Consider the following 24,720-nt stretch of genomic DNA (forward strand, 5'->3'; position numbering starts at 1 on the left):
AATATAATTAATTAGATTTGTTCGGTATACCAAAATAAAAATAATTCGTTTACTATTGATATTAGCTAAAATTTATCTTTTAATTAAAACATAATTATCTTTTGTAAACACACCTATGAATTTTAACAAAACTAAATCTTTAAGTCAGTGATATTTCTTTAAAAACTAAAATTTAACTAAATTATACACATGCATATATAAAATAATTATCAAATTATATTATCAAATATTTCTAATAAATAAATTTCAGAGTTTAGAATTTGCATTTCAAATTAAATTCAAAAATTATATAATATTAAAAACAAGATGCACGGGTTTAGGCTTCTATTTTTAAAGGACAATAAAATACATCATTTTTTAAAAAACTGCTACATTTGTTAATTTTCTTGAACTAAATACAATTTGACATGAATCATATTCATAAGTGATAACTGTACCGGAAAACAAGATTGATCAGAACCTCCGCCGATAAAAATGGCTCCGGCAGCAAACTATGGGTCCCACACAACTAACTCAAGCCGGCTTATCTCTCACAGCTCCAATAGATACAAAATATCTGTATGTATTCTCTCTAATTTCACTTATTTTGATGATTTAACCTAATTTTATTTCATACTTTTATCATGACTATTCTGCCTTTTCAATGCTCATATTGGTTAAGTATTTAGTTCAATACATATTTTTCAGGACTTTAAGCAAGTACAATTATCGAAATTAGAAGCCTATTTGTGTACACACCTATTGTTAAGTTGTAGAAGTGACTGAGTTGTGAATTTAAGGAACTCGATATACGTTTCGATTTTAGCAAATTGTTTCTGGTTTTCGAACTTGAGATGGTGATAGAAAGGAAATTCGCTATAGAGGAGCTCTGTTAGTAAGTTGTTAAGTGTTTATTATTGCAATGTTTGGCGAAATATAACTCGAAAACAGATGCAGATTATAAACAAATATTAGAATGTAAAAATTAATAAAAAAGAATACTAAAAGTTACCCGTGCATGGCGAAGGATATGAGGTCATACCAAGAATTTGTGATAAATACGACCAATGTTTTATACTAGTATCTACGTTTTCAGATTGTCAGTAATTGTTCTAGCAGTCAATTCAAAATATCCTCGTGATATATCTGTTGGCATGGAAATTTAGTTTTCTGGTTCACACTTTGATACTGCATTTTTCATTGTCATCCTTTTTAGTTCTTTCTTTTATTTTGCTATGTATATGATGCTACTAAGAAAATTATTTATATTAAATATTCTTTTGTTTTTTTTGTTGCAATGAAGGTGAGATGCATGTTCAACAAAGAAACTGACCTATCTGGCTATCTATAATGGTCCACCTACCCCTCCCTGTACTAAGTGATATCATGCTCTCATGCTCTGTTAAATTCTTTTCCGGAACTGGCATCTTCATCTTCGTTGGTGTAGTTTGCAATTGGAAACCAATGCTCAAATGGACGGTCTCATGGATGCTCCATTGCTGTAGTTTGCAATTGAAAACCATAGCCCCATGGATGGTGTAATGCATGCTTCATTCTCAGTTTTGCATGCCATCAGCCCATCACTTGGAAATATTATTGGCAAATATTGGTATATCCGTTCCTGCGCGTGTATTTAGTCTCAATGTCACAGAATTGGTGGGATGGCAAATTGATGGGGGCATGACTCATTAAAGCTGTAAGTGTATTTCCTTCGTTCTATACAGGTTGTGATTCAGTGTAGACCTTAGTAGCTTATACTGGGGTTTTTTCTTAAATCTCTTGGTCATTAATGATTTCAACTGATGTTTTTTTTGTGTTTTCACGATTTCTTATATATATTTCATTAATGATTGCATTTGATGCTGCCTGCGGGTGTAATTGGTGTTTTTTTGGAGGTTTTACATTAAAAATATTTAAGAAGTATTGTTTTTTAGTTGGAAAAGTTAGTTGTCTGGTTTGTTGTTATTGATTAAAATATTTTTATTTATTTAGTTATTTTATTGAATAGAATGATCGATCAAAAATCAAACCGACAAAATTATAAAATTTCGGCTTTAATATTGTTAAATATCAACAACAATTATGACTCATCAACAATCATATGTCATCAAGATATATTCTTAGTTTCTCATAAAATCCGAAATAATATAGTATAGAAATAGTATAAATCTGTTTATTTGTACATAAGTTTAAATAAATTATTATGTAGATTTGTTTTAGGGAGAAAAGCAAGACCATACTAAAACAATTCCCACCACTACTAACTAGTCCTTGTGCTTCAAAAATTTGTAATCATTGTTTTTATATCAACAAGATTTCGTGCCTTTGTTTTTCTTCATATCCATTTTTGTTTGCATGTTTTAATCATAGTTTCCTGGTAAATTAATTGGCACTTGGTAAATTAATTGGCACTGGTAAATTAAAACCTCTGTTATTTTGGTTTATTCACAGATTTGATTGTCAATTTAATTAAAATCAGACTATGTATTTTTGGTTGATTTACAAATTCGTTTATAAATTTTAAAAAGAAATATTGTGTACGTCACTAGGTAATTTAGGTTAACTAAAATTGCATATAAATCTTTCTTGGTTCATATTCATAATTCATTGTTCCTTAATAATACAAAAATTATAGATCAAATTTTGACCCTCTTTTAGCAACGTCAGCTTTTGCCTTTCACAGTTTCTGCGCTTTTCGAATGTGTTGCATTTTGGAACCACTTTTTCCTCTTTGAAAAAGTTAACATGTCTGAGTGTGACAAATATCATCATACTTCCAATAAAATAGTTGAGGCCCCCTATTTTAATCATTTTAAATAATATTCTCCGGCCAAATCTACCTCTGTTTGACATATCTCATAACTATTAGACTTGTTTAATTGGTAGGAACCATTACTTGGAGACTCTTTTATTTTATTTTTATTGTTGATATATAAAATAGATAAATTATGCAGTTATATACTCTTTCTCAGAATGCAATAAGTTATATACAAGCAACAATAGTGTGATTATACTTTTGTACTTTAGTATATACACACATGACACAACACATTATTAATATTCTTATATGAAGAAAGGTAGTTTGGTCAGAGAGAGAGAAACAAGAGTTTATTGGAAGAGTTTCCAAAAATACATATTCCAATCATTTATCTCAGGATTAATAAAAAACGTAATTTATATGGTTGATTTGCATGTTCTATATGTCTTCTTAAAATTTATTGGTATTAGTTTACTTGGGTTGCACATGGAATGCATATTTGTATAGAAGATAGGTTGATAGTTGAGATATCATGTTGATTGTTGATGTTTTTTTGAAGGTTAGCTTTTGTTGTTCATTCGCTCTTTCTTATGTCTGATATGATGTTTGATGGTTCTAGTTTCAATTACTTAAGATTAATATACAAAGTAGTGAGTAAAAAATTGGTCCTTTTTGTTGCAATTTTTTCTCAGCTCTTCAAATTTATTCTTACTCTTTTCGTTTTTAAAGTTGCTGTTTTTTGAAAGTGCACAATGAAGTTCGTATAGTAGCAAAAAAAATTCTTTAGTCAATGTCAATTCTATAATTTAAGTACCCACACACATATACCTCCAATAAAGTTTAGATCCTCAACCTCCAAGAGGAGAGGTTATGCGCTAGGCTAAGCCTTGTAGAAAATAACTGTGGACGTCGGGTATGTTAGTGTATGGAGAGTAATTATAAAATTGTAAATTTATTCATTGCATCTGTTACATTTCTTAAAAGCCTTGCATTGCATCTTAACATGTGATGCGTGACAAGGGCGGGACAAGGAAATATATGGCCTATCTCCGCAGAGGATTAACTAAAACACACAAAATTCCGCAGATTCAAATCATAATGTTCAACTCTATTCAATAAATAAGATTACAATTGTTTATATAAACTTCTATAACTTAATCACCAAGTAAGATCCTCCTAATAAAGGAAGCAAATCCTTTTTTATTCTGAATCATAATCTAGAATATTTCTACTTATATATATATATGACATAACTATATTTTAAATAACAATTAAATCTATTTTTAACTAACAATATTAAATACATACAAACTAGTATTCTAGTTTTTTGTTCCACAGCATTCGCCTAGCATTCGCCTCGCCGTTGAAAAATACCTGTCCACGAGTTTTAGAATACTTGAGAATCAACGAACAAAGGGATGACTTGTCATAGCCCTTGAACACATCCAATTCTAACTCCATAGCAAGATCGTAGGGAACAAGATGCGAAGAATAAAAGTTTTTTGTGGTAGTCGTGCTCAATATGTTGTTGATGCCTACAAAATCAAAGTGCTCCACTATGATGATGTCGGTTTTCTTGCTCACAACTTCAATTTTAGGCGCATCATCCTCATAATGTTAGGTAATAGGTCATAATGTTGGGTAATTGGCGGTCTTGTACTTTTTCTCCATCAACAACATAAAGTTTGACATTCTTTCACCATTAGGTTGATTTAGAGGCGGAGATGGAGGTCTTTATGGTGGAGAATTATGTTGCAGACCAAGTTTACCTATAATTAATTTGAGTGTTGCTTGCACATCTTGCATTTGCAAACTCATACCTTCAAATGTAACTTCCAAATTTCTTAATCTTGAATCGTTATTCTCAATATACGTATCAAGAATGTTGTTTACTTCGTCAACATGAATTATTATTAAAAAAATGCCCGATTTACAGGTTCTGGAAAATTTATTATTGTTTTGCAAGTTCTAGGGTTTGGTTTCTGCTCTTCTGGTAGCAACTGGAGCAACTTCTGGTGGCTGCCGGGAGCAGTTTCTTGTGGCGGGCAGTTGCTAGGACAGTTTATGTTGGCTGCCGTGAAGTATTTGATTAAATTCCTGAAAGACAAGATGGCTGGGCAGTGATTTTTCATGCGTTTGTAGGCTAATTTTGGTAATGGAATGGTTGGATATGGTAATTGGTTACTGGTGCGGTTGGTGTTTGGGTGGAGGAACAAAGGCTTTGATACACTGACACTCTCTGATACTACTGGATTGGGTAAAGGGTTAAACAAGGGATAAATGACCTATCTCTACAGAGAATCAGTAAAAACACACAAAAATCCGCATATTCAAATAATAATATTTAACTCTATTCAATATATAAGATTACAATTGTTTATATAAACTCCTAAAACTTAAACACCAAGTAAAATCTTCCTTGTGAAGAAAATAAATCTTTTTCTTATTCTTTACCGTACTATACTAATACTTATATATATAAAAATGTATTTTTAATAACAATGAAATCTATTTCTAACTAATACTCCCTCCGTCCCAACCATTTGTTTACATTTGGTTTGGGCACGGAGGATTAAGAAAAATGATAAAATAGTGGTGGAAAGTTTAAAAAGTGAGTAAAGTGGTGGGACCGATTAATATTTTATATATAAAGTGGGTATAGTGGATGTAAGTAGTGGATGAGTTTACTTTTTATATTATAAAAACTTTACTACTTCTGGAAAATTTTGAAATGTAAAGAATTGGAAGGGACATCCCAAAAAGGAAAGTGTAAAGAAATGGTTGGGACGGAGGGAGTAATATAAAATAAATACAAACTAATATCTAATTATTTGTTTAGCATCACTATGCCTCATGTAAGGAGTTTAATTTTGAAACTTCCATTGAAAGTGATGAAACTTTTTCCTTGACATGCATTTAAAAGTCATATTCATTATTGATTATGATGTCTAAATGAATATGCATTTTTTTTAAGTTTCTCAATTTTTTAATATACATATGCTTTTATCTTTACGATAATAAAGTTAAGAAAATGGAAGGATGATGAGAAATGTGTACAGAAGTAGGTCCCATTAGATCTAATAATTTTATGAATGTTTACTAACAACATAAATTAGATATAGGTCCTATTAACTTTAAGAAATACAATTGTAATCGGGAAATCCTATTCTCAAGATTTGTAATTACTCCCTCCGTCCCAATAGGGATGACAAAATAATCCGATCTGACGGATACCCGATCCGAAACCCGAAATTTTGGATTTACCGAACCCGATTTTTTGGATTTTGGATTTGGATATGGATTTAATTTTTGAACCCGAAAATTTTTGGATTTGGATTTGGATATTAGGTATACCGATCCGAAACCCGATCCGAAATCTGAAACTCTATCTGAACTCGATCCGAACCCGATCCGAACCCGAAATCCGAAAAAACCTGAATTGTTATATATATTAATTATATATATAATATTAGAATTTTATATATTACACATTATAATATATATATATACTATGTTACCCGGACTCGGGTATGGGTGTCGGACACAGGTTCGTATCCAAGTGTCGGACTCGGCAATATTCTGAAAAATTTACATGTTTTTGGCCTAAAATAAGTGTCCAAATGTCCATACCCATGTCCGAGTGTCGAGTGTCCGACACGGGTACTCTAAGCAAAATGAAGAGTCCGGGTAACTAAGTATATATATATATATTAATAATATACATTATACATATTATTATATAATTTTTAGAACATATATTTTTATATTTATGTTAAAAATTAACTAACTATAAAGTTTAATTAAATATAATTATTCAATCATTTAAACGGGTGATAAGGTTTACAGGGTTAACAAAACATCTTTTAGTAATAAATCTAAAAAATTGGGTATCAATTGAGTTGATTTTTTAAATATTAGCAATACATATAATAACACAATTAATGATGTGGTGTAGTGGTTCAAGATGACACATTAAAGCTCTTTCTCTACAAGTCGCGTGTTCGATCCCAAGCACTTCCACTATCAATAATTTATACAAATTTTCAGATTTCGGGTTTGGGTTCGGGTTTCGGGTTCGGGTATGAATATCCAGTTCAAAAAAAATTCGGGTTTCGGGTATACCCGAATCCGATCCGAAATCCGATGGATCGGGTTCGGGTATTCATTTTCGGGTATTTTTCGGGTTCGGGTCGGGTTTGGGTATGAATAAAATTTTCGGGTTTGGATATGGATTCTGCAATACCCGACCCGATCCGACCCGATTTCCATCCCTACGTCCCAATGAATTCTTAACATTTAAAACATTAAGTATTTTAAAAACTTTTTTTGTTTGAATAAAAATGAAATGTTCGAATTTTTATTCAAAAAAAAGGAAAATCTTAAAAATAAGTTATTGGACTATACTAGATAAGAGCATTAAAATGTGTGTCGAACTTTCCATTTCAAATGTTAAGAACCTACCGGGACGGAGGGAGTACAACTTTACAAGAAATATTGCCCATGATGATGGGATAAACTTACTATTTGTTTAAATTAGAGTTAGGCCCGTATAAATTTAAAAACTGAAAGGTTACAAGTATATCATAAAGTGGTCGGTTTTATTAGATTTTTACTTTGTTAAAAATAATGTTTATTATGAGAGAAAATTACTGAATGCGTAAATTTGAGGTAGGTAAAAGGTTAAAAAGCCAAAAATTTAGAAGGTGGCGTAAAATGTTATATAGAGATGAAGTCCAGTCAGATACGGTAGAATATTGATAAATAAAAATTTGATAAATGAAAAACGACAATGAAAATAATATTTTTTCCCGGTTCCAACATAATAGAAATAAGTTAATTTTGCCTAAATAAGTGACGAAATTCGCGGTCTGAAGGGATATTCATTCATCGAGGTTCAACTCTTAGTTAATTTATCTAACGGAAAGCATGAAGATTAATGAAGGCTTACAGTTAAATGAAAAGTAACGGAAGACAAAAGGACTATTATGACAAGTGGGTCCTATTCGTCTAGAACTTATGATATTAAGGTACATTCCTAAGGATGGAAAATATAGATTACTTCCTTTAATTTAAGCACTTAGGAACTTTTTATGATGACCGACAAATTATAATAAAGCTTACATAAAATAGATGGCTATACAAGTAAAAACAACAAGGTGATGTTTCAGTTTTATATATATACTCGCTTATAACATGTGAATGCACATGTTTTTTTCTTAAATATTTTAGTTATTAATGATTTCAATTGACGTGGGCGAAATTGATGCTTTTCAGTGTGTTTCACTAATTTGTTTTTATATATTTTATGAATGATTGCAATTGATGCGGGTGTAATTGGTGTTTTGGAGGTTTTATATTAAAAAGATGTAAAAGGCAATGCTTTTTAGTTAGATAAGTTAATTGGCTAGTTAGTTCTTATTGATTATAATAATGTTATTTGTTTAGTTATTTTATTGAATAGAATGACCGACCGTAAACCAAACTGACAAATTTAAATGTTTTGGTTTTAATGATATTGTATAAATATATTGTATATATGTATATTTGTACATATGTATATCTGTACATATGTTTAAATAAATTATTATGTAGATTTGTTTTAGGGAGAAAAAGAAGATCATACTAACGCAATTTCCCCCCACTAGTTGCCAACTAGTCCTTGTGCTTCCAAATTTATAATCATTGTTTTTATATCAACCCAAATTTTGTCTCTTTGTTCTCTTCATATCTATTTTTCTTTGTTTTAATCATAGTTTTATGTTAATTTATTGGTACCGATAAATTAGAATCAGACTATGTATTATTAGTTTATTTACAAATTTGATTATTAATTTATTTAAAATCAGACTATGTATTTTTGGTTTATTTACAAATTTGTTTATAAGTTTTGAAAAAGAAATATTGTGTTTGACAATATGCAATTTGGGTCATCTAAAATTGCATATATATTAATTTTTCTTAGTTCATACTTATTGTTAATTAATACTAATACACAAAATTATAAATCAAATTTTGGCCCACTTTTAGCAACGTGTTCTTTGCCTTGCATAGTGTATGCGCTTTTTGTACATGTTGCTTTTTGAAACCGCTTCTTACTCTTTCAAAAAGTTAAATGTCTGAGTGGGACAATATACATTCACGAGGAATGTTCCTTATGGTGGCAAACGTCGCACTAATAGGACCCACTCTTCAGAAAAGTTTTATCATCATATAATACTTCCAATAGAAAGTTGAGGGCCCCCACTTTTATTCATTTTAAATAACATTTCCCGAGTTTTTTTTCCAGCTAAAGTTACCTCTGTTTCACGTATCTCATAACTCTTAGACTTGTTTAATTGGTAGGACCCGTCTTTAATTGGTAGGACCCGTGTCTTTAATTGGCGGGACCCGTTTCTTGGAGACTCATTAATGTATTTTTTTGCATTTGATATAAAATAAATAAATTACGCACTTACAAGCTGTTTGTAATGAGCAGCAATAGCGTGACTATAATTTTGTTCTTAGTATACAGAAAGCCGTTGATATTCTGATATAAAGAAAGGTAGTTTGATTTTTGAGAGAGAAAAAAGAGTATTTTTGGAAGAGGTTCCACCGCACATACATATCCCAGTCATTTATCTCAGGTCTTATAAAAACGCCTAGTTTTTATGGTTGATTTGCATGTTTTATATGTATTCATAAAATTTATTGGTATTAGTTTACTTGGGTTGCACAGGGAATGCATATTTGTGTATAATATATGTTGATAATTGAGATATCATGTTGGTTTTGATGTTCTTCTGAAATAAGGTTAGCTTTTGATGTTCACTCACTTTCTTATGTCTGATATAGTGTTTGATGCTTCTTGTTTCTATTACTTAAGATTAATATACAAAGCAGTGTGTTAAAATATTGGTCCTTTTTGTCGCAACTTTTTCTTAGCTCTTCAAGTTTAATTCTTCCTTTTTTCCTTATTTAACTTGCTATTTTGTGAAAGTGCAATATTTTTCTTAGTCAATGTCAATTCCAGAATTTTAATTACTCACATACACATGCCTCCTATGAAGTTTGTATCCTCAGCCTCTGATTGCCAGGAGGAGAGGTTATGCGCTAGGCTAAGCCTTGTGGAAAATACCTGTCCGTTGTGGACCCCGTGTGTATAGTATATACGTTCTGTTCTCATAGTAGTAGCTTACATTTCTCCCCCTTTTTCAATTTAATTTACATTTGACTTTTTTGCACGTATTTTATGGTGTTAAGAATAAGATGTAAAAGGTAATACTCATATATAACATTAATTTTTATTGTAAATCTTATTTTTTTACACCTGAATATGCATGTGTAAAAAGTTTAACATAGCTTAAATTAAAACTGAGGTAGTACTGGTAGTAGCTCCACCGAGTTAAATGCAATCTGCTAAATATTTTGTCCATTAACGTTTTGTCAATTTTAGTTATAGATTATAATTGTTTATACTAGAGTAGTATTTTATAATATAAGTATATAGTTTAAAGTGTGTGGAGAGTAATAATAAAATAGTAATTTTTTTTACTGCATCTGTTACCTTTCTTAAATGCCTTAATCCTCTCTACCTACTACCTACTGGCTACTACTATGCAATCATGTTAAGAGTTTACATTTGAAACTTCCACTGAAAGTGATGAAACTTTTATCTTGACATGCATTTAAAAGTCAAATTCATTAAAGATTATGATGTCTATATGCATTTTTGCAAGTCTATCAAATTTCTTGATATTCATATGCTTCAGGATAGTTAAAACAGATGCAACTATTATCTGTCACATTTAGTAATCTCTATGTCAATCTCCAGTACAACTTTTTGTTCATATATCTAAATTTATTTGCTCACAAATCTTCTTGTAACACAGGTCACATCTAAATAGTAAAGTGAAGAGAACAAAATCTATCAGACAACCTTGTTGCCAATACCATGTCTAAAGCTGAAAGAGAAGTGAAGAAACCCGTGGTAGTGTTGTTTTATGATCCCTGTGCATTTTTATTTTGTCCGATTTAATATCTTATTTTGTCCAATTTAATATCTTATTTTGTCCAATTTAATATGTTATCTTAGTATTTCCCCTCTTTATATAATTTACTGAGAAATTAACAGAATGACTTTCTTTGATATCAATGACTTCCTTTTTGTATCATTTCTCCCTCCGTCTATGTTGTTACGTGATTAAATGTTTTTCAGCGTGTAGTGACAACTGGCAATCTTAAAGCTTAATACTTAATAGTAAAAGAGTTTATTTTTTTACTTAATATTCTCAGTTCAGGGCTGTTTTTGGTTTTGATTTATTGCTCACTTTAAGAATTTAATCTCGTTTTTATAAGGGTTAAATAGTGATTTTGAAAATCTTTCAAATCAATTACCCTGAAATTTACTTATTTAATTTAAAATCAGGGGTACAGCAGAAAAAGTTTGGTTCTATAACTTCTTTGTTCTAATGAAAAGCTGAGACTGGTTTTTTATAATTACAAAATAGTGCACATATGTTCCAAAGTTAAAAAGAACACAAAATAAGTGATTTGTTTTGCTTGTGTTGCTAATAGATACAAATAATTTACAAAACTATGATACTGTGTAGTGATTGGCTATTTTTTTTAATGTTTACTAAAATAGAAACTTTTTGATGAAAAAATATAATGTGGCTCCATGGGGTACCTAACATTCCTGAAGTATTTGTGTTGAAAATGAGATCTCATGCAGCATACATAATCTGTCTTCGCTGCCATAGAGTTTGTACTCTGTACCCTAAATTCATATGGTTTTATTCTTATGATATTTTATTGTGGATTATAGGCTATGGAATCCTGTGCATGGATTCAAACTGCTGACGGTTCTGTACAAGAGGTGGAATTTGAGGTTGCAATAGCATGCCCCGGAATTCGTCATGAAATGGAATCAGGAGCTGGAACTTCGAAGAACAATCCTATAACACTACCTGAAAAAATTACACCTACTACTTTGAGTTTAGTGATTGACTATTGCAGATTTCATGCAGGACGCCACTCCCTCCAGGTTAGATATAATTGCTTGAAACTTATGATTGGTATGCCATTTCTTTTCTACACTAAGACTGCTGTAAAATCTTTTGTACTTCTCCCAACTGTAAGACGACTAAAATGAAAAATGCAACACAAAAAATCTAGTTCCTTACATCGGCAAATAAAATTAGAAGGGGGATATGAAAAGTTCATCTTTAAAAGGTTGAAAAATGTGCAGAATTTAAGGTTTCAGGTAACTCTTTGAATTCAAAGCAATGACCAGTAACTATGTAAGCAAGTGAATACAAAAGAATTGATTCCTTTGGTATATTATGTGGCAGAATTTCCTCTGCAATAGCATGAAGGACATCAACAATTTAAATTTTAGAGTTGATTTCTTTTTGAATAGGCGCACGAGAGTTTTAATGAAAACTTCCTCCAAAGGGATGCAAGAATTCTGTTGGAGTTGCTTAAACTTTCAAGCCACCTGCAACTGGGAAAACTGTTTAAGGACACCAAAAATGCACTGGCCGAAAAGATTTGTAATAAACCTACTGAAGAGATATGCCGTATGCTGAACCCATATTTAACTGAGGATCTTTCGAAGGTTTTCTTCTTGTAACCAGCATTCTTATTGTCTAATATCAAGTTGTGAAACATATTGTGTTTTCTTTCTTTTGTTAATCTAATGTTGATTAAGCAATTGGGCAGGCCAAAAAGTCGAACTTACGAGAGTGCCCTAAGTATGAAACACGAACGAGGCTACGTAAGAAGCTCTACTCTAACAGGAGAGAGTCATTAGTGAAGAATGTAGAGCAACTGAAGGTGAACTTTGAACGTTTCATCTGATAAAGATTAACTGAGATTTATTCAAAATTCCATAGTTCTTTTAAAAATTTGACTGTTGATTACTTTACTATAATGATAGGACTTCTTGGCTGGAGTAAACCCTAGTCAAGATAAAGATACTCGTGAAGTCGATGATCTCGTATCATTTGTTAATGGAGATGGAGGTACCTTCCTTTCTTCACCCCTTCATTTCTAGCATGCAAACCTTTTTTACTGGCTTAAATAATATATCTGAAGCTCTTTGTGTGCTACCTGGGCGCACACATCACAATAGACAAGCATGTTTAGTAAAAAGTAATGGAATTTATCTATGGTGTAATCATCTTATGGTATCTTCTTGTGATGCTTTTGGTACTCTGTTAAGTCTGGATGGTTGTTTGGAAAATGATGCTTATAATTGCATCAGAGCCTACGGTTGCACATTGTAGTTTGAAAGATGCTAAGGTGCTTTTGCTTTTCATTATGCAAACTCCAGAATTAATGAGTTCCGTTACTTTGGCAGATACCCAAGGGGTCAAAACTACAAAGGAAAAAGATAAACATAAAAAGCAGGAGCAAAAGAAAACCTCTTCCAGTAGTGCTGCTGCTTCTACTAAAGCCTCTACTTCAAAGAAAGTCATTGAAAAAAATGATGAGGTCAGCCACCTGATATCCATTGTGATATTGTTGGTTTTTTATTGCACCTCTTTCAGTAACATACTGTTTAGTTTTGGGCTAAATTTTAAGTACCTAATAAAGATGAACATTGACATTTTTCTAGGATATAAATGCAACGGATTCTGCAAATTCTAGTGGTTCCAGCTCTAATACAGCAGACATATTGGGCACAAGATGAAAGTTGCAATGTCAAAGAAGACACATTTTATGATAACTTGGATCCTGTGAAGGATGCAGAGACTACTAGGTTAGCCTGTTAATCTTCTAGGTCTTCAAAGCATAATTAAATTAGTTATACCCGAAATTACATTTTGCCTTAGTTTTCTCTGACTGTGCCCCTTATTCTTATAAATCATGTATTTTTCCAAGTTTTGAAATTTCAATTAATCCTGTTGACAGTACTTTTGTCATTTGCAATCTATTTGGATCTCATACCTTGAGATACTTATTTTGGGAGCTGAATAACAATTTGTCACTACACATGATTGATTGGGCCACTACGGAGTGGCTAAGTCTTTTATAAATGCTTCATTCCTGTGTGGAAGATGTAATATATATATGTGTGTGTGTCTGTGTGTAAGTAAGTGTTTGTGCGTGTTAAATTTTAGATTTTTAAGTCTTCACCTTAGGAATAACTTTGTTTTTTATCCGGTGGAACATTAAAAAAGTTGACTTCTAGTAAGGATTCATAGGTTTGTAATCGGATTAAGTAGCAAAGTGGTCACTGAAGTGAGAGCCATATATCACTTTAGTCACTGATCCCAATGGGGTATCATTTAAATCGCGGAAGTCATAATAAATATCAAACATGTAACTCTAAATATGTACTCGAGAATTAAAAATTAGTTTTATGCCGTTCTATACATTTATCTTGAATGCTACGACAACCAAATGAAAGTTATGTATTCTAGTATTTTAGATAATATATTTAGATTTTTAAAAATTTATCTACTATTTATTTATAAATTTATAGCTATTTTATTTGATTTAAATAAAAATTATTAGAATATAGACTTAACCAAATCTAGATAAATTATCATAAATACTATAATCCATAACTTTTCATTTGGTTGCAGCACCATTCAAGAAAAATGTATAGAACTTCATAAAAATAATTTTTAATTCTCAAGCACATATTTAGAGGTATTTGTTTGATGTTTATCATGACTTTAGTGATTCAGATGATACCCTGTTGAGATTGATGACTTAAGTGATATATGACCTTCACTTGAGTGATCACTTCGATATTTAACCCGTTTGTAATCATATTTTCTTGCAGGTAAATGATGAAAATAATTCACTAACAAATGATAAAAATGTATCATAAAGACATTACGATTAGCTAGCACATTAAGTAGGATTGCCTCCGGTAATCATTATTATATTTGTATTCTTGTGTTTTGCCCAATGAAGCAATAACAAAATAGTTCTGAATATAGGTAATGTCACAATTTTTGAAACTCATGTTATTTGGAGAAAGTTAACATATGTTATGTGAGCCAATATTAAAGTTTTTCTGGGCCAAGGGATTGTGATCATTGAACATGACACAATTTTGACCGACTACTTTTGCCCATTAGGGCCTATGTCTAAATAGAGGTTAGTGTTACTTACCGCTAGTCTTAACCAATGTTCTGATGATTTCTTAAATGTCTAGTCTTTATGTTGTTTTATACATTTATCTTCAAATCTACCTAGTATACTAAATACATCATATAGTAGATGTTTACTTCATGAAATTACTTGGAAGTGTTGGATTGATTGCTACTTGCATGTTTTTGCTTTTTGCTAGAGTTAGCTCGGTGTTTTGTCCACCGGATATATAGTCATTATTCGAGCAACGCTTTAACTAGAATAGCTATATGAATTAGACGTATTATCTTAATATGTAAACCTGAAATTACTTATGTTATAATATCTAGTCAATTAACAAATTTGACATTACCCATAGTATTGGATTCTCGTTACATATACTTAGAACACGCCTATTAAAGGATTTAACCGTGAAAGATTAGGAAAACAGATCTTATCCATCCGGCAGAGAGACTAATATGAAACAAATTTTGTTGGATGTGATGGAAGTGAATTAGCGGTTACTAGATTTACCTGGGTGAAACATGAGATATTAGTTACTATGGAAATTAAATAAATTTAAAATGGTAAAGCTCTTTTCCAAGAAAATGTATACGTACCATTAAAGAGGTTGAACTTAAGTGGGTTACACATCCTACAGTGGATAATCTCTGTCAATATAAATTATTACAATGGGAGTCTATTAACAACCCTTTGGACTTTTTTTTTTCTTGAAGGCTATTTTTTCCAAAACAGAATCTAGGAGTCGTTTAGAGCATTAAATGTTTATATATTTATATTTATATAAATATATAATGATTATAAATTTATAATAAAAATAATAGAATAACATGTGGTCGTAATTTAGTAGAATAAATAGACTATTTCTAGTAGTTTAACAATTTAGTAGTTTAGCAGATATATAACACTATTATTTATATCTTTTAATAATAGGATAAGTTGTATTCGTAGTTTAGTAGGATAAGTATACTATCTTTAGTAGTAGTTTAATAATTTAGTAGTTTATTAGATATATAACACTATTTATCTATTTTTGTAATAATCAAAATTAGAGGATTATCGTTGAACCAAACCGTTGAACCAAATTATCTCTATTCCGGCTATTATAGTATAGTATAGATTCAGTTTAATAATATAAATATAGCTCTTCATCTTCTCGCCCGGTTATTTTTTTTCTTTCAAAAAATAAGCGGGTGAGAAGACTTACTTAAAGACTTGGAGGCTGGAGCAGGTGGTGGGGGTGGTCACATACAAGACACAACACACACTTTTTTTTATGTCAGTCTTAGACTTTATTCAATGTGTGATGTATCATAATATTTTTATAGAAAATCATATTGTAGTAGTTGATGCTGTATATGGATTGTTTTTAAAATTTAACGTAAAAAAAGAATCAAAAGTAAATATCTAGATCCAAATTAATCGGGTTTCTATATTGGATCAAATTTATTTTGGATATCCGAAATTAGAAAAAAAATCTAAATTCAATCGGAATATATATATGTATATTTGGTGCCCGTAGGAGGTTTACCTCCTGGCTCAGCCATTGGCCGGAGCTTTCATGGTCGAATATGAAAAGATGTATGGTGCCTTCATGGATAACATTTTTTCATCACAATTGCTGACAAGAAGATTTTCATGTTTGATTTTTATGTCATTGACTTGATGTATTAAACTTGTGATGATGTCGTAAAATTTTAATGGACCTCTGTAATTTTTTTAGTACAGTAGTATAGAATATATAAAATATTAAATAAACTTGTGAACATGATATAGTAATTTAGTAAACTTGTTTGACTTGTATTTTATGAAGTTGTAAATGGACTTCCCAAAGATTGCATAAATGTAAGCGCTACTGCCCTAAGATATCAGATCTTGTTGTGCTGGCTTTTGTACCACATTCGTATTAAAGGTGAATCATGCCTTGTTGCGTAACTGATAACACTATATGAAAATCTAAAATGAAGGGAAAAATACGGGATACATTCTTTAGACGCATCAAGTGTGAAAAAAATAGTACTAACAATTCAGAGATACATAGTAAAGATGAGTTATAGCGTGAGATTATTTTTCTTCAGCAAGTGGCATGCTATGTTTAAACGTATGTATTGCGATAAGTTGCCATTTTACATAGGCTTTATTGAGATGCATTAATGCTATTTTCCATGCATATTTTAGATTCATTTCTTTAATGGTATCTAGCTCACTCCCTTTCCGGGTGGTCAAGGGTTCAAGTTTTGTTGAAGGCAAAAGGGGATGTGTGAGTTAATTTAAATAAGAAAAGAAAATATGACATGTGTGTAGGAATTATAATGCAAATAGTGTAAGCATGTAATTCTTAATTAGGTGGACTTTAATGTGAAGCTATTGGTATGCTTGCAAGACCTTTCCTGTATAAATATATATAATGTACTATATTTATTATTATTTTTCAATCCATGTGCTCATTCTTTGTGTGAAACCGTCCGCGCACTGCGCAGAAAAATTAAGTTTAGCTTTCATGTGGTTGCGTCTCTTTATTTACTTACTTCCTACTTTTAGCTCAATGATCTTGAATATATGTAGTATTTTTGAAAATGATCTTTTTGGTTTGGTAATGGATCTTTGAAACTACTTTTGTTTTTTTTTGTGATAAAGTAATCAGTCTTTTTCATACGAATTCCATTTTGTTAAATCTTGATTTCGGGTAAAACCACCTTCATTTATTGTAGTGCGCCATTTTTGTGGTAATAATCCTAACCATCTAATCTGAGATAAATTGTATTAATATTGACCTCTTAACCAGTTTTTCCATTGTGTCATTTTCACACGCATTGCGCATACCCCTGCACACAAGGAAAAACAAGCTCACATCCACATACTTGTTCTTGAACAGTTTTCTATGTTTGTCTCTTTATAAAGAATCATGATATTGCATCTTCTCAGATAAATTTCATATACTGAAACAACTATTTTTTTAAATGCTCCTGTCAACGTTTTAGTGTTCCACTTTTATGTGCCATATAGTTAACCAGGTCTAGAATGCTGCATGCGCTCAAAGTTGTGCTATTGTTCTGCTCTCAGTTCTGTTCCGGTCACATTCCCGACATGTGATTTCTTGTCAGTTTGATTTCGACAATGATATATTGTTGTTCGATGCTTAATGATAGGGCTCTGAAGTGCGAGTATAATTCTGCACCTCATTAGCATTCCTTTAGACTATTTGTTTATTTGAGGGTTCACTTTAGTATCTATTTTATACATTTATCTTTGTGAAATTATTGCAGCTATTGTTTTGCATGCTTATTGGAGTAGTTTCAGTGTTACTTTTTATATTATCAGCTTCGAATGTTCTACAACCTTTTTTCTTTTTAATATTAGCTTGCTCTTTTGTTGGCCATTTCAGATTCAGTAAAACGTAAGAGTGGCCTTTCTTCTTAACACTTTTGAAAGCTAGCATAATATTTACCTTTGACCTTTTTTTGTATGATTACTTATTTGTTCTCGCCTTGTGCAGGATGGTAGAGGAATTAGCTCGGTTACTAAATTTAGATCCTACTCAGATATATGGAGACCCGGAAGTAGATTTTCATGTTACAGATTATGATAAGGTACAAATTTATATTCCTTCTTTAAGTTGTGCAATAATGTTTACTAAATTTATACAAGTAACTGGTATATGAAGCATCAGTTCTAATTTCTAAAGAGAGATGCAAATTTAGAATCAATGCATCGTATTTATATAAACATGTATATATGTTTCCATTAAAGTTATTATTTTTAGACATGATAAAATTTAACATGCTCATGATTGGTTTTGAAGTAAATAGCGTAAATATATTTTGTATTATGACACAGGATTAAAGACCTGAAAATAGGGTGAACAACAAAATGACTTGTGTTGTTCAGAATCTGTTGTATTTTGTTATCACACCAACTAAGTATTGCCATATAACCCTACTTACCTTGTCTTTTATGCACTAATGTTATTTCTTAAATCATGTTTTATTCAGTCATTGTTGCATCTTAGTATCATTGGTTGTGCATAGAAAAGATAATCGAATAATGCAAGTTAAGTTGGATTACAGATTACTATCATGTAGTCTCTAGGAGGATGCACAAGTATCCTTTAATTTGTTGTTTACAGTTCCCCTTTTAATTTGATATAATAATTGAACCCTTACTTCCATTATATATTTATTGACATACTCGCTCCCTAAGAACTTTTGGATGTTTTCATCCTTGCACATATTTCACTTAATATGTAAACTATGTTTGGACGGACAGGAGTAGGCCCTATTGCATGATCGGCTGTAATCCGTATTTGTCAAGATTTTCCTGGGGATGGCTCATGTGTACTAAGTGCTTTAGACTTTTGAGTTAGTATCTTAGGTTGGGAACACCTATAGACTATAGAGTTAGTATCTTAGGTTGGGAAAAGCTTATGATGAATGATTTTGAGTGTAAGATGGCGGAGATTGGTTGTGAAGTAGTCGTATATCTTCTCTTCATGTGCCAAGTATAGTTGCTCTTCTGTCTCGAACGGATGAAGGTCATTGGAGAAAAAGAATTCATTGTGCTCAAGCCCAGATGTACTTGTGAGTTAAATTCTTCACTTTAATGAATAGTTTTTAAGTGCAATTCAGATATGCAAGCTTTTTAACCTTATAGTACATCGCTTAAATATCTTAAATATATTCGGTTGATTGTTTTTTCGGAAATGCAGTTTCCCAACTTATCTGCTAATCTCCGTAGAGTTGGTAGACAATCCTTTTTTTGTTTTTATTTTTCTCATGTCACTTCTACTTTATATTTACACGAGCAATTGATACATAGTAGGGTAGTTTTTTAAATAATCATAGTGATCAATTGCTATTTTAATATTGTAACCATGGAGTTTGTTAGGGAATATTTCCTCGGGGATGTTTCCTCGTGCCCTGCAAGACTTCAAACTACTCCAGAGATAATCAGAGTAAAAATTAATTAAATTTTATATTTTGGGGTTTCTATGGTATGCACATGTACGTAATAAGCATAAATTCTCGTGAGTTTGACGTATTTTCATTGGTGAAATTAATTTTAATCTTAATAAATTCTCCCGCATTCACATCAAGTTTACAAATAAAAAATTTCACAAATAAAAACAAGTTAAACGCACGAGAATTTATGCTTTTTGTATGCCTATGTGCACACTAAAATAACCCTTTATATTTTTTAGATCGAAGTACTACAAGTTTCAACTAAACCTCAAAATGTGATTGATTAATGTCCAACTCAATATATGTCTTTATATTGTTGAAGAGTATAAGGCCTTCTACGACATTAATTTGGCACCCCGGAGTTTTAGAACTACCGGTTATTTACATTATATCAATTGGACATTTCCCAACCATTTAAGATTTTATACTTTATCTTAAGGTTTTAGACTTGATTGATTACTTAACATATACCAAAATCAAATTTAGAGCTATAAAATTATACTACCACAACAAATAACATGATTTAAATTTTACAAAAAAAAAAGTTTTATTATCAGATGAATCTATATGAGGATCATGAATGTGTAACGTGGCACCCCCCAAGGCTCTTATTTTCCTATCCAGATTTCTCTATTTTTCAGTGATTTTATGCATTTCAATCTCTATAATGTACACACTTATTGTTTTCTGCATTTGGCTCATCTACGGTGGCGGAGGCAGGCAATTGGGCACTTGGCAATGGTGCACTTTTCAAATTTTTAATATTTCGGGGGCACATAGAGTAATATTATGTAGATTAATATTGTCAAATATGCGAGCATTATGTAAAATTATTTATACTTTTTTGAAACACATGGAGGCATAGGCACCCAAAGGTCTCTACGTGGCTCCGCCTCTGATCATCTCACATTCAAATTCGTTATCCGCATATGTCTACAGATATGTTGTATGTCAATTTTAATCATTTTTTAAATAAAATTAACAAAAACAGCCAATTTCATGTCTTGACATGTGTCGCCGATGGAATACGCAACCCAGCATAAATTTTAGATACACAACCCCTTACATAACTCTTACATGTAGTCTGTTATACACAACCATGGTTGTAAAAATCGGAAATCGGAATTAATCGGTTGAGGTACCGATTATAGATTAATCGGCTAATCAGGGATTAATCGGAATGATTAATCGGAGTACTAATCGGATGTATTTTAATAATAATTTATAAAAAAATATTAATATATTATAATTATATAAAAAATCATTTTACTTTTGATTGATATCATAAAGTACATTGTCTAATATCTCAGTAGGAATATGTATTGTTTGTATGGACCGTACATTACATTATTTTAAGTGTCCCACCACTGCCCATATAACCCAATGTATCTATCTATTTTAATCAAAGGCATCTTGGGAATCGCGCATCATCTTCTTCCTTCTTCTGCTCGTATAAACATGTATGTATGCTTTTCTTCCTCCTTAAGCTCATCTTTTCTTCCAACCATATCGTTTACTCTCTCAAACTTTCACGACTGTCCCGATTATCTCCGATTTTGACCCGATTATTAACGATTTTGACCCGTTTTCCAGAAAAATGATTTTTCCGGCAATTGTGAGATAAAAGATCGGTAACTCACCGATTACCGATTAAACAGACGATTAATCGATCAAATCGCCGATTTTTATAACCATATACACAACACACATAATTCCCTCCATTTTAAAATTATTTTTTTCTGTCATTCAACGACTTTTTTAAAAAAAAATTGATTTCACTGTATTTTTGTACATCATTCAACGATCAGTTTAAATACCATATGTGTTATATTCCAGCGATAAATCACTAATTATACTTACGAGAATCACTAAAATTTAGCTAATAATATAAAAAGAACAGAGAGAGATATTGAACTTTGTTGGGCATGGTCCACTTATGCGGGCTATGATTTTATTAAGCCCAAATAAATACATGAAAAAAACAGAGGAAAAGGTCTGAGAGCAAATATCATTAGAGTTATATGTTTGAAATACAAATACACTGTATACGCATCCATAAGTTGGCCATTGTACCTATTATCACTTCCAATCGCACAACAAAACAAACATGGCAGGAGAAGACCACTCTCTCATCTTAACTTTCCTAAGCATTTATAATTCTTTAATATTTTATTGTAATGTTGGGGGTCATTCGTCCCCATCCACCTTTCTCTACATATTATATAGAGGGACTTTTCAAATAGAAACACCCTTAAAATAAAAACTAGAAACAAGCACAACCCAACATGAATTTTAAATACACAACCCCACACATAACTCTTACATGCAGTCTGTTATACATAACACACATAATTCCCTCCATTTTAAAATTAATTTTTTTCTGTCATTCAACGAGTTTTTTTTTTAAAATTTGACTTCACTGTATTTTTGTACATCATTCAACGATCAGTATAAATACCATATGTGCTATATTCCAGCGATAAATCACTAATTATACTTACGAGAATCACTAAAATTTAGCTAATTTAACTAATAATATAAAAAGAACAGAGAGAGATATTAAACTTTGTTGGGCATGGTCCACTTATGTGGGCTATGGTTTATTAAGCCCAAATAAATAAATGAAAAAAAAAGAAGAAAAGGTTCGAGAGCAAATATCATTAGAGTTATCTGTTTGAAATACAAATACACTGTATACGCATCCATAAGTTGGCCATTGTACCTATTATCACTGCCAATCGCACAACAAAACAAACATGGCAGTGATATGATGGAGGAGAAGACCACTCTCTCATCTTTACTTTCCTAAGCACCGCCAATTCTCCTAAAGCTCTATATAATTCTTTAATATTCTATTGTAATGTTGTGGGCTTTTTCTATTTCTCCCCTGAAATGTGTTTTCTTAGTTATTTGTTCCACTTGCTACACTTGGTTTATATATTACCAAGTTTACATGGTAATAAGACAGGATAATAAAACAAAACCTATCAAGTCTAACACCATGCTGCTTCATTACTCTAATCCAGCATCTTTAAAAATCTTCATTCTTTGCATGGAAATGGTAATGCTTCTTTGTTCTCGATTTCCTGCGAAACAGGCTGCCACATTCCTTTTGTAAACACCCAACGCATGTGACTGTGTTGTCACTGTCAACAGATATTTGAATTGATCATCCGTCGGGTACATGATCTTCATCCGTCGGGTAGCTTTGTTGATCATTCGTCGGGTAGCTACTTGACACTTGACTCCATTTCACTTATACAGAATTACGAGACATCTTATATTTACAATTAATCAACCTATTCTGCATATCTACTAGTAGTCAACATGACTCATATGCTACTACAGAATCTACACAAAGATGTTTGCAGAAATGTGCTACAAAACTTATTATTACATAAGTTACTCACTCGGTGGATGTCAAATCATCATCCGTCGGGACTATATTGGATCATCCGTCGGGACTATAATTGATCATCCGTCGAGTGCTACAAAAATTCACTAAGTTAAATCTACTAAGATGTTTTGTTTAATTTATTATCAAGTTCACAACATATTCCTAACAATCTTCCCCAATTTATGTCTACTAGAATTGTAGTCATAAATTAAGAGAAACTTGATGATAACAAAACATCCTAAAAATATAGATTGAAAATAGTAGATAAAACTGATAGGTGCTATAATATTTACTGAAAATTGAACAATGCAAAGTATACAAAGAAGTTGCTTACAATCATTATCAAGGTGCTCCTCTAGCCTGAGCAGATAAATTTATTTTCTTGATTGTCTGGATTTCTTCCCAAGCCTCCTGTTGTTTTCTTCTATCTGACTTTGGAATTGTCTATGGAATTCAAGTTCATTAGCTTCTGAGAGATCTAGCATTTCTTGCATTTCCAATAGAGTCTCATTGCTAGAGATACTCAATTGGTCCTCCAATCTGAAAAATCTTCTAACCCTTTGTCATCCATGAATTCCACCAGCCAATAGGGCCTCAAATGCACTCTCTTTCCTGTGAAGGGAATTGACAGAGTTTTTGGAAGTGCATCTTTGGCTCTAATACTCCTTAGCTCCTCAATCCTCTTTAGAACCATTCTCCTTACAGTCACATTGTATTCAAAGTTCTTTTTGAAGGATGAGTAGACCTTTATCAACACAGACTGGCTTTGTAGAAGAATCCTGTGAAGCGGCCATGTCATCTCTCTCACTCCCTTGTATTTAAATACCAGTCTTTCAGGAAGATATATGTAAGCATCCATTCCTCTTACTTCTTCCAGTTCATTTAAGTAGAGATTCAAGTCTTGCAGTTGATTACCCTGTTTGACATTACATTATCAATGGCACTATGCAGTAAGTGTCGAACCTTGGCATCCTTAGCAATTGATGCTATATCTTCAGCAGTATAATCACTCTTCTCCTTTGGTACGGTCTTTGCTGCTTCACCTGCAACTGCAACAGCGAGCTTGGTTGGTTTGTGAGGCCCTTCCTTGATTCCATCAAGGTATTCTGGATCTGTTGCTTCCAGGAACATGGTCATCCTTACCTTCCATATGGGATATTCAGATGGTCTCAGTATGGGAACCCTGATAGTCTCATACCGACTTTGAATTTGTGGCTTTGGAGGTTCTTCAGTTTTGGTAGGCTTAGTTGGAGTTTCTGTGTCAGACATGATTGTGTTTCAATCTTTAGCTGTATGTGTGTTAACAGATTGGCTCTGATACCACTTGTTAGGTCACACACACTGTAGAGGGGGTGAATACAGTGTATAATACAATCAAATCGAACTTTAATATATTAAGTAACAGAAAAACAAACTTTATTGAAACAATAAACTCTGTTACAGTATGGAACTGTTACCTCTCAGTGATGAACAAATATCACGAGAGCTGCTAGGGTTACAATGAATAAACTTCTCGAATATATGATAACACTTATAGTGTA

At 31.8% G+C, this 24,720-nt stretch overlaps 1 protein-coding gene across 2 annotated transcripts; it reads left to right on the forward strand.

Moving 5' to 3' along the window:
- The first annotated feature begins 356 nt into the window (after positions 1-356).
- Positions 357-19,541, forward strand: LOC141700446 (SKP1-like protein 20). 2 transcript variants are annotated; one of them, XM_074504223.1, is made up of 11 exons: positions 357-558; positions 1,283-1,675; positions 10,606-10,703; positions 11,541-11,759; positions 12,135-12,332; positions 12,437-12,550; positions 12,654-12,738; positions 13,077-13,210; positions 13,335-13,478; positions 18,321-18,414; positions 19,091-19,541. In XM_074504223.1, exons 3-9 carry the CDS (start codon positions 10,668-10,670, stop codon positions 13,407-13,409), a joined length of 861 nt encoding a protein of 286 aa, XP_074360324.1. In that variant the 5' UTR covers positions 357-558; positions 1,283-1,675; positions 10,606-10,667; the 3' UTR covers positions 13,410-13,478; positions 18,321-18,414; positions 19,091-19,541. The 2 variants fall into 2 exon arrangements, with proteins under 2 accessions (XP_074360324.1, XP_074360325.1); XM_074504224.1 differs by having other exon boundaries at positions 358-558; positions 10,606-10,700.
- The last annotated feature ends 5,179 nt before the right edge of the window (positions 19,542-24,720 follow it).

Source organism: Apium graveolens, unplaced genomic scaffold (genome assembly GCF_009905375.1).
Source record: "Apium graveolens cultivar Ventura unplaced genomic scaffold, ASM990537v1 ctg2398, whole genome shotgun sequence".
In the NCBI taxonomy this organism is placed as follows: Eukaryota; Viridiplantae; Streptophyta; class Magnoliopsida; order Apiales; family Apiaceae; genus Apium; species Apium graveolens.